At 39.2% G+C, this 12171-nt stretch overlaps 1 protein-coding gene across 1 annotated transcript in view; it reads left to right on the forward strand.

The window, feature by feature from the left end:
* The window catches only part of LOC127652294 (hemicentin-2-like), a 77634-nt gene that overhangs the window by 26805 nt on the left and 38658 nt on the right, over nt 1-12171 (forward strand). Inside the window, exon 12 of the mRNA XM_052138434.1 lies at nt 8169-8405. Within this exon, the coding sequence (XP_051994394.1) occupies nt 8169-8405 (237 nt within the window). The remainder of the gene's footprint in view (nt 1-8168; nt 8406-12171) is intronic.

Here is a 12171-nt window from a genome sequence, read left to right on the forward strand (position 1 = left end):
TTAATAAGAGAGCACTTTGCACATTAGTTTGGAAATTGTTTTTTTATTCATTCTATTGTATGCTTGATTATTTAGGTTTTGTTTTTTAGTACTTGGTAAAAAATTTAATTAAAAGTTGCAAACGTTGAAGCAAATCTTATATAAGTGTTCAAAAATAATTTAAGCATACATTGTTCAGTTTTATTATAATTAAAAAACAATATATTTAAATTAAAGTGTTGCTCAATGGCACATTTTTGTTCTTAGTTCTGCTGGTAATGTTTTGTAGACTTAGTTATTAAAAGAGTGTTGTTTAGAAACCTGTTTTTTTGTTTTGCTTTGGTACCGAAAATGGTATCGAGTACCGTGAAATTTCACTGGTATTGGTACCGACTACTGAAATTTTGGTACCTTGACAACACTAATATGAAGAATACGGGAGATTGTTGTCACATGTAGCACACAGCCAGTACTTGCCAGAAATTCCTGCAGTTCCTTTAATGTTGCTGTAGGCCTCTTGGAAGCCTCCCTGACCAGTTTTCTTCTCGTCTTTTCATAAATTTTGGAGGGATATCCAGTTCTTGGTAATGTCTCTGTTGTGCCATATTTTCTCCACTGTGTTCCATGGTATATCTAATGCAGGCCTGGCCAACCCGCGGCTCCCGAGCCGAATGCGGCTCTTTGCCCGGTTTCATGCGGCTCTTAGCCTACGTTCATATCAATTTTTTTATTTTTTTTTTTTCATCACTTCGCTTGAGATACGGTACTATTTTCATCAAAATTGCTTGTGCGTGGGATGAAAATACCTCAGTTTCCCAGTAGGAGCAAGATCATTTGAGTAAACAATTTGTGTCAAGTTCGCTCTGAAAATGGCAGGGAAAAAATGCACAGCAAAACGAAAATATGAAGATGAACACAGGATGTTTTTAACAGAGTGGGAGAGTTTATATTTTTTTGTTGAACGTAATGGCAAGCCATTCTGCCTTATATGTCAGGTGTCATTAGCGCATTTCAAAGCTTCAAATCTTCAGCGCCACTTCAGCTCACTCCATGCTAACATCGACCAGGAATTCCCAAAAGGGAGTGAACTTCGTAAGCACAAGTTGGTCACTTTGAAAAGTCAGGCAGAAAAGCAGATACAGTTTTTCCAAAAAATTACGAAGCACTCAGAGACTGTAACGCTTGCATCATATCAACTGGCTTGGAACATTGCATGAGCTAAAAAGCCGTACAATGAAGGGGAGTTCATCAAAAAATGCCTCGGTGATGTTGTTGAAATCTTGTCTCCTGAAAACGACAAACTAAAACGAATGGTATCAGACGTCCAACTGTCCCGCCACACTGTTGAACACAGAATATCGGACATTAACACAGCTATTGAATCACAGTTACACTCTGACCTTCAAGCTTGCGAGTATTTTAGTGTCGCATTGGATGAGAGTTGTGACATACAAGACAAGCCTCAGTTGGCAATATTTGCAAGGTCTGTGTCAAACTATTGTTTGATCAAAGAAGAACTCCTTGATATTGTGCCATTAAAAGACAGACCCCGTGGCATAGATGTGAAAGAAACAATGATGGCTGCATTTGTGAAAGCAAATCTGCCCATTCCAAAACTAACAGCAATAGCCACGGATGGAGCGCCAGCAATGATCGGATCTGTGAACGGACTTGTGGGGCTGTGCAAAGCTGACCAAACATTTCCCGACTTTTGGAATTTCCACTGCATCATCCACAGGGAGCAACTCGTGTCTAAATCATTGAATTTAGACAACGTCATGAAGCCTGTGATGGAAATTGTAAACTACATCCGCACACATGCGCTGAACCACCGGCAATTCAAGAATCTCATCGCTGAGCTGGACCAAGGGCTTCCAGGTGACTTGCCACTGCACTGCACTGTGAGGTGGCTGTCAAAAGGCAAGGTACTCTCTCGCTTCTTTCAGCTTTTGGATGCTGTGAAACTGTTCATGGAAGAGAAGGACAAGAACTATCCCGAGCTCTCGGACCTCGAGTGGATTATGGATCTGGCCTTTTTGGTCGACATGCTGTGTCACTTGGACAGACTGAACCTGACCTTGCAGGGTAAGTTAAAAATGCTGCCTGACCTGGTTCAAAGTGTGTTTGCGTTTGTCAACAAACTGAAGCTGTTCAAGAGCATATTCAAAAGGGAGATTTAACGCATTTTCCCACTCTGCTAAAAGCCACCAGCGCCGCCCTGAATAAACAAAGAAACAAATATGCTACTCTAGTTGAAAACTTGCAAGAAAGCTTTTGGACCGGTTCCGTGATCTACAACTGAAAAGGTCACAGATTACGTTCCTCGTCGACCCATTTAATGCCGAGACGGACTGTTTGAAAGCCCCGCTAGTCACAGATGAGGCTGCGGCTGAGTTAGAGATGATCGATCTTTGTGAGGAGGATCAACTGAAACCTGCTTTAATGGAAGGGACCGTTGAGTTCTGGAAAAGAGTGCCAATGGAAAAATACCCCAATGTCAAACGGGCTGCGCTTAAGATACCGTCAATGTTTGGGTCAACATATGTCTGCGAGTCTGTATTTTCTACCCTGAAACACGTGAAATCAAAGCATCGATCTGTTCTGACTGACACCCATGTGAAAGAATTGCTTCGAGTGGCAACCACAGAATATAATCCAGATTTGAGGAGGATTGTTCAAGGCAAGGAATGTCAGAAGTCCCACTAAGCAACATGCATAGTAAAAGAAAAAAGCCGTAGTAAATAATTTTATTTTATTATTTTTTTTCAATTTATTTTAGTTTTGGTTGAACTGAGAGTTTGTGTGTGTGAGACAGTGCTCACAATGCTCATTGTTGAAAATGACTGGCCTGTGGTTGTAGTAGAGTAGGAGTCAGTTTCTGCTATTATCATGTTGGTGTGTGTTTCATTTACAATAAATCTGTCTGAGCAGAGGTCTGTGTCTGTGTCTGTGTGTGTGTGTGTGTGTGTGTGTGTCATTTACAATAAATATGGCTGAGCAGGTGTGTGTGTGTGTGTGTGTGTGTGTGTGTGTGTGTGTGTGTGTGTGAGGAAGGGATGGGTTGATGTTCATGTGTGCCCATGTGTGTGATGTGGCTCTTTGCGGTAACAGATTAAAACATTTGGCTCTTGGTCTCTGACTGGTTGGCCACCCCTGATCTAATGCTTCGGAAATTCTTTTGTACCCTTCTTCTGACTGATATCTTTCAACAATGAGATCCCTCTGATGCTTTGGAAGCTCTCTGCAGACCATGGCTTTTGCTCTGAGATGCAACTAAGAAAATGACAGGAAAGTCCTACTAGAACAGCTGAACTTTATTTGTGATTAATCAGAGTCACTTTAAATGATGGCAGGTGTGTAATGACTTCTATTTAACATGAGTTTGAATGTAATTGGTTAATTCTGAACACAGCCACATCCCTAGTTATAAGAGGGTGTGCACACTTATACAACCAGGTTATTATGGATTTTCATTTTAATTTTTCCCCCCACAAAGATTTCAGTTTGTTTTTCAATTGTTCACATTATAGGTCACATTAAAAGTGGAAAAAGTTCTGACATGATTTATCTTCATCTCATTCTTTTACATCACAAAAACCTTGCATTTGAACAGGGGTGTGTAGACTTTTTATATCCACTGTATGTATTAAAAACAGCTGCTAATAGATGGCATCATTCTGGTGCCAGAAGTAAAAATACCATACATTTTGATTGATTTTTAATGATAACATATAAACCTTTAAAGACAGAGCTCAGAGGTTGTTAATCAGTGGTATATGCATTATGTATTACAAATGGTATAAGTCATCAGTCCACATTATTTCTTCTTCATTAAAAAACTAACAAAAAAAACATGTTTAATAGCCAAATTTATGATAAAGAACTACACTACATGTCAGGGTCGACAACCTTTTTGACATGGAGTGCCATTTTTTGTTTTCCTGGTCAACGTCAGTGCCGAGCCCCTAATACTATTTAGCATTTTTCTAATTGAATTGTTTATTTTTAATTACAAATTATATTATCAGCAGAAATATTTGTGCAAAACCCAATAATTATGATATAATAATAATCCTGTGAGTGAATTTTTACAGAGCATCTTGTGAAAGTGCTTAAATGAAAGAAAACCTGTCCTTTTGTACAAAATGACTTAACACAGGAAATGTGCACAAATTAGCTTATTTGATGACTGAACACGAACATGTGGAATCTTAAACATTTCTTATATTATATCATATATTTGTCAAAATCACGCAGAGCTGCTCACTAGCACACAAGCATCAGCGAGAAAGGAGCAGACTATTTGAGTTATATGACAGTTTTGCAACCTGCATTTCAATCTACATTTGATGTAATCCTTCTTCATTAATGGGAGGCTAAACACTATTAATGTGTGATGAGACTCACGCTGTGTGTGCAAGCCCTATTTGGTGAAATGTAGTGGTCGACCGATATATCGGCCGATATTGGGAATTTTTTAGATATCGGCATCGGCCGATAAATATTTCCGTTTGGCCGATATATTTCAAAACAGTCTGTGACAGTGCATTAGCGCTTTTTTCCACTGGCGCGAGCAGAGCGAGCATGAATGAACTGAATATGCTCGCTCTGCTCCGCCCAGCACCGTAAGACAAGCCACTCAGAAGTGAAGCAGACATCTGACAGACACAGTAAATGACCAATCAGCATACGCTTTCTAACTTGACGCTACATTGTGTTACACACAAAAACACTCCGGTGTGCAGCGAAGTCTATTCAAACAGTACTGTGATATGTCAGATCCGCAGCCCAGCGGTAGCTCCAGTGGGGGTCACAGATGTGACAAATAAATTTAAACAAAACAGAAAACATTTAACCTCACAAACAGTCAAAAATCCCGTGACTGGCTGTTCCTCAGATACGCGCGCGCTGTTCTCGATTACGTTTAAACTAGACGCTGTTTTCCCACGGACTGAAAAGCTGGGTCGCGTGCACTACGGATCAGTGATCGCGTGAGGTGGATGAGAAGAGAACACTGTCTGGTAAGTAATAATACGTTTGAGAAAAAAAATATTCCTTAATCTGAATTAAGTTATTCACTATCTCTGTCTGCTGTATTTAATTATCCATGATTGGCGTAATATTGTGTGTAGTATACCTTTTCATATGTTCCGGTCGGATTTGATGCTAATCGAGCATGCAAATACATGTGACGGCTTACAAAGTTTCAAAGAAACAAACAAGCAAAACTAAACAGACATAAATCATTATTATTTAAAGGGTTAGTTTGGTATTTTACACTTAAAGCCCTGTTTTAAGATCGTTTCTGATGAAATAGAACGGTTAAGATTGAAATTTGGACAAATGCTGCTGTTCCGAGAATTTTCGGTTTCTGTGTTAGTACTTTAGTTTACAAAGACGTGAAACTCACCGAGTGGTCTGGGGTGTTCACTGATATGCTCACACAAAAATCGCTGCAAAAGATGCTTTCCAACAGGTTTTAACGTAGTTTTTGTACCAAGTCAAGTCAATGAAGTCGGACAAAAACTACGATAAAACCTGTTGGAAAGCATCTTTTGCAGCGATTTTTGTGTGAGCATATCAGTGAACACCCCAGACCACTTGGTGAGTTTCACGTCTTTGTAAACTAAAGTTTAATGCATTTTATGAATGATTGTTCCAGTGCACATAGACAACCATTGTGTAGGTGGGGGGGTGCTAACACAGAAACTGAAACTAAAGATTCTCGGAACAGCAGCATTTAAATATACTTAAAGTAAACAACCTGTTTAAACTTAATAGTGTAAATAAATGTATATTTATGAGATGGAATTGGAATTGCACATACTATTTTGTCATTAATTTATGAATATTGTTTAGATTGGTATTCTTTGTCTCTCATTTACTGTATTCACATGTATTGTATCGGCCTCATATCGGCCAATCGGCCAGATTGATTTCTCAATATCGGCATCGGCCATTAAAAATCCCATATCGGTCGACCACTAGTAATAACAATAATACATTTTATTTTTATAGCATCATTCATACATAAAATGCAGCTCAAAGTGCTTTACAGTTGGACGTATAAAAAACATAGAATTCAACATTTCAGTTTAAGTTAAATTAATCATGGCTATAAAAAACAAACAGTACAAAGATAAAATATTAAAATGAATTAAAAGAAATGTAGGATAAACAAAAGTAAAAAGATACAAATGTATTCCCGATTTACAATTTCTCCCGATAAACTCACGATCAAGTCGAGTCATTTTTATTTGTATAGTGTCTTTCACAACACTCATCGTTTCAAAGCAGCTTCAGAAGATCAGCATTAACAGAAAATTATTCTGTACTATCTATAAAGTCTTAGAATCATCATTGTGTAGTTTGATTAAACTATGGATTTTGTTTAATTAAAAAACAGATGATTCAATATAAATGTTCAATAAGATTACACAGATCCAACAATGTATGAATATTTCACTGAGTCATAAAGTACTGAAGAAAAATCTATTAAATAAAAAAACAACAACATATAAACCAACACAGATGTATAGATAAATAAGATAAATAATCGAATAAATAAAAACAATTATATATTTGTATAAGTCATGTGTTAGGAAAGATCTCAGCATATAAGAAAGCATTTACACTTTTTATTATTAATAACTCAAAAAGCATTTTTTTGATAAAACTGTGAAGGATGTGTTAAGGGACTATCTGAATACAGTTCTTGGTATTATTCATCTTCAGTGTAGTATTACTGACCGATACTGCCGCTCCCTATATGTACACTCACCTAAAGGATTATTAGGAACACCATACTAATACTGTGTTTGACCCCCTTTCACCTTCAGAACTGCCTTAATTCTACGTGGCATTGATTCAACAAAGTGCTGAAAGCATTCTTTAGAAATGTTGGCCCATATTGATAGGATAGCATCTTGCAGTTGATGAAGATTTGTGGGATGCACATCCAGGGTACGAAGCTCCCGTTCTACCACATCCCAAAGATGCTCTATTGGGTTGAGATCTGGTGACTGTGGGGGCCATTTTAGTACAGTGAACTCATTGTCATGTTCAAGAAACCAATTTGAAATGATTCGAGCTTTGTGACATGGTGCATTATCCTGCTGGAAGTAGCCATCAGAGGATGGGTACATGGTGGCCATAAAGGGATGGACATGGTCAGAAACAATGCTCAGGTAGGCCGTGGCATTTAAACGATGCCCAATTGGCACTAAGGGGCCTAAAGTGTGCCAAGAAAACATCATTACACCACCACCACCACCACCAGCCTGCACAGTGGTAACAAGGCATGATGGATCCATGTTCTCATTCTGTTTACGCCAAATTCTGACTCTACCATCTGAATGTCTCAAAAGAAATCGAGACTCATCAGACCAGGCAACATTTTTCCAGTCTTCAACTGTCCAATTTTGGTGAGCTCTTGCAAATTGTAGCCTCTTTTTCCTATTTGTAGTGGAGATGAGTGGTACCCGGTGGGGTCTTCTGCTGTTGTAGCCCACCCGCCTCAAGGTTGTGCGTGTTGTGGCTTCACAAATGCTTTGCTGCATACCTCGGTTGTAACGAGTGGTTATTTCAGGCAAAGTTGCTCTTCTATCAGCTTGAATCAGTCAGCCCATTCTCCTCTGACCTCTAGCATCAACAAGGCATTTTCGCCCACAGGACTGCCGCATACTGGATGTTTTTCCCTTTTCACACCATTCTTTGTAAACCCTAGAAATGGTTGTGCGTGAAAATCCCAGTAACTGAGCAGATTGTGAAATACTCAGACCGGCCCGTCTGGCACCAACAACCATGCCACGCTCAAAATTGCTTAAATCACCTTTCTTGACCCATTCTGACATTCAGTTTGGAGTTCAGGAGATTGTCTTGACCAGGACCACACCCCTAAATGCATTGAAGCAACTGCCATGTGATTGGTTGATTAGATAATTGCATTAATGAGAAATTGAACAGGTGTTCCTAATAATCCTTTAGGTGAGTGTATATTACACAGTCTGCGTAGTGCACCTACTCCCTACAGGGGCAGTATTTTATGAAATCCCTATGGAAATTATGAATGGGAAAATACATCAAGAATTGGCTAAGATGGGTAAAAAATTTAAATAACATTAATAACATTATTAAATAACATGGCCATATTTTTGATTTGAGAAGTGTGTCTCATCTGCCTTCTTCAGATAAACCAAAACACTCCAGTTCTGTGGAGATCATCAGTACAAACAGCAATGAGGTCTCACTCGATTGTACAGTGGTGGCAAATCCAGCTCCTACGTACACTTGGCACTCCGAACATTTGCAAGAAAAGAAAACCTCCTCAGTGCTCCCATCCTCTACACTTACTCCAGGAAACTACACGTGCACTGCCACAAACTATCTAGGAGAATCCAGCAAAGTGTTCATTATCGAATCTACAGGTAAATTACGAAAGAATAACAGACTAATCTGTGTTTAATTGTCTAAAGGCTTGACATCATTTTCTGGAATTTTCCAAGATGCTTAATGGCACAGTTAACTTATGTAAACTTCTGACCCCATTGATGTGTTATAGTCAATTAAAAGTGAAACAATCTGTCTGTAAACAATTTTTAAACGACTTGACAAAACTATAGTTTGCTAAAATGAAATTTGTCTGGTGGTTAAAATATGAGTTTTAATGACTTCAACCTAATGTATGTAAACTTCTGACTTCTGTACACCAATCAGCCATAACATTAAACCACCTGCCAACAAGGCATTCCCGTCCACAGAACTGCCGCTCATTGGATGTTTTTTGTTTTTGGCACCATTCTGAGTATTCTAGAGACTTTTGTATGTGACAATTCCAGGAGATCAGCAGTTACAGAAATACACAAACCAGCCCATCTGGCACCAACAATCATCCATGAGATTATCAACCTTCACATATCATACACATCAACCATCAGAATGGAGGGAAAAAAATGTGATCTCAGTGATTTGGAGCGTGGCATGATTGTTGGTGTCAGATGGGCTGGTTTGAGTATTTCTGTAACTGCTGATCTCCTGGAATTGTCACACACAACAGTCTCTAGAATTTACTCAGAATGGTGCCAAATACAAAAAACATCCAGTGAGCGGCGGTTCTATGGACGGGAATGCCTTGTTGATGAGAGAGGTCAACAGAGAATAGCCAGACTGTTTCGAACTGACAAAGTCTGTGGTAACTCAGATAACTGTTCTGTACAATTGTGGTGTGAAGTATATTATATCAGAATGCTATTCTGAGATGCGGGTTTGTGCTGTTTTGGCAGCACGAGGAGGATCTACACAATATTAGGCTGGTGGTTCTAATGTTGTGGCTGATTGATGTAGAGTGAACCTCAACTGGTGAGTGTTACAGGTCAGGTTACTTAGATTAGTTGTTTATTTTTTACAGAAAGAGAAGGGACATGTCATCTTAAATATGCGCGATTACAGTTGGAAAGATGTCAGCTTCATTTTGGAATGTCCAAAGTATACAAACAGCATTGATTTATTACAGTGGATACATATTAGGTGTTATGGTTCAGGAATGCTCTTTCTGCGTTCCAAGTTCTCTCGTGCATTGTCGAGCGTTCGGCCTTTAAAAGTATTCACTTTTTACCGTGAGCAAATATGAATGCGTTTGATGCATGCAAACTATGACTGCTTTTTTCATAATGAAATTGGCATCACGCAATCTGTGCATGTTTCAAACAGTAACGTGGACAAACAAAGTACATTTACATTTACATTTACATTTATGCATTTGGCAGACGCTTTTATCCAAAGCGACTTACAGTGCAATTATTACAGGGACAATCCCCCTGGAACAACTTGGAGTTAAGTGCCTTGCTCAAGGGCACAATGGTGGTGGCCGTGGGGTTCGAACCAAGGACCTTCTGACACAGCCCTATGCTTTAGCCACTACTCCACCACCACTCCAAAGTATAGTTTGGCCTTTAGTGGGTTGGCAAAATAGGGCATCACGCAATCTGTGCATGTTTCAAACAGTAACGTGGACAAAGAAAGTATACATTGGCCATTAGTGGGTTGGTAAAATAGTGCGCGCAAAGCATAAATGGGTTTGGTCAAGTGCAATTTAATTCGGAGGATCTTCTCTGGTTATTGCGTCGTCTGCTTCCTAATAAGTATTGACTTTCCTGTCAAGCAACGTCAATATAAATGAAGACAGTATGTTCAAAAGAATTTGGTGGTGTAAATGGGCTGCATGCAAGACATAGAAGAAGAATAGAAATATGGTCCGTTTGTCCTACGTTCTTTTGCACGTTTATTTTGTCTCTGTTGAATGTCAGAGAAGGATGTGGCTGAAAAAAGGGGCAGGTGCTCCAAACTGCCAGCAAACATATACAGAGCCCCTAACCTAATTCTTTCCCTAACCCTGTGTGGAAGTTTCGCCCCCTTTTTGAGTTGGCCCATCTCCCTTCTGGAGTTACCCCGCCCCAGTTTGAAGATCCCTGTGCTGCAGTTGTAACTACTTGGAATGTCAGACATATTTTTATGCATTAAATTTACAAAGAATGTAAGTTTGCTATTTTGCAAACAAGTTTGCATCAGTCAAATTTGCATTTAATCATAAGGCAGCAACAATAGTCTTGGATTGAAGTTCCTACCAGGCAGCCCCAGGACTGTTGCTGGCATTCTAATAACAGTTCGGTGTTTTATTTTTGTTTTGTAAAAGCCGCAGAAGAGCCACGCTTCTGTAGCTGAGGCTTTAGAGACAGAAATTGCAACCTCCGTTCCCTGATGGAGGGAACGAGACATTGTGTCGAATGTAGTGACACAAGGGGAAACAAACTCTTTTAGGAGGAAACACTCTTTTAGAGAGAAGCGCTGTTGAAGCGCCCAGGGGTGTGGACTGCACAGTGTGCAGAGAAGGAGAAAGCCGCTGCAGCAGTGCTTCGCCAACAGAGGTGAGTGGAACAGTAGTGAGACTCAGCTTGCTGCTGCACAACCGCTCGGCTCTGAAGAAAAAATCTGACTGACAGATGCACGCCCGCTTCCCTTTATACCCGTATGTGCGGGGGCGGGACTTGCAAATTCTGTCTACCAATTTCTCGTTGGCCTTTTCTCAAGTTCATAGGTACGCGAGGCTCTCAAGAAAGACCCCTTGTGTCACTACATTCGACACAATGTCGAGTGAGTGACAGAAGGGGAACTCTTCCATTTGTAAAATAATTAATGCCACTTTTTTTCCCTACAGGTCGCACCACGTTCTGGGTTATTCTTTCGGTCGGCCTGGGGTTAGCTGCGGTATTAACATTATTGGCATCTTGTGCAGTATATAAGAGTATGTCTTCCCAGAATTATGTCATTTGATTGACTTGCAAGAGGTGTGCCTCAAAGAGGGACTTTCTACTCAGGGAGTCCATGACAAACTTGATTATTATATATTAATCTTTAAATTACTGGCTAGATATTCATGGCTTTAAATATCTGATACAGGGGTGATACAGATGTGGAAAGAAGAGCTTTCGGGTACTAACACTTTGTTACAAGACACCACCAATTTTACACATTTTAAATCATTATCTTCGACATGAATGTATTCATTTTAAAGGTTAGCTTTTTATTGATGATATTTAGCTTCTTAAATATTTGATATTTGTGTGTGTGTGCGTTTGTGTTTTCCTGATTACTTATAACACAAAATGATGCCTTTTTGAACTCTAATGGTACATCCGCATAAAAACGTGGTACAATCAGGCATAATTATATATATATATATATATATATATATATATATATATATATATATATATATATATATTAGGGCTGTTGATTTAACGCGTTAATTCAGTGCGATTCATTTTATTAAAAATAACGTGAAAAAAAATGTACACGCAGTTAATCGCAATGCCCCCGGACCGTAATAAGGAAGATTCCTTAGAAATGCAAGCTTGTAGTACCACCTGTTTACTCCAGAGGGCAGTAAGTGAAACTTCAGCTGTGTGGCAATGCGCAGTTTATACAGTGAAGAAAACACATTACTTTCTTGCAAACTAGGGGATCTCAAGATGTGTTCCAAGTATTAAACTATATTTAACATGACACAGTGTCCTAAAAATTTTATGTTTATGATGCAACGCACATGTGACACTACACAAGCATATCTGACGCAGGTGTAAATTGACGGGCCCTTAAACAAGCCCTCATAATAAATCTCCAACTGATTGACAAATT

Source organism: Xyrauchen texanus, chromosome 12, assembly GCF_025860055.1.
Source record: "Xyrauchen texanus isolate HMW12.3.18 chromosome 12, RBS_HiC_50CHRs, whole genome shotgun sequence".
Taxonomy (NCBI): Eukaryota; Metazoa; Chordata; class Actinopteri; order Cypriniformes; family Catostomidae; genus Xyrauchen; species Xyrauchen texanus.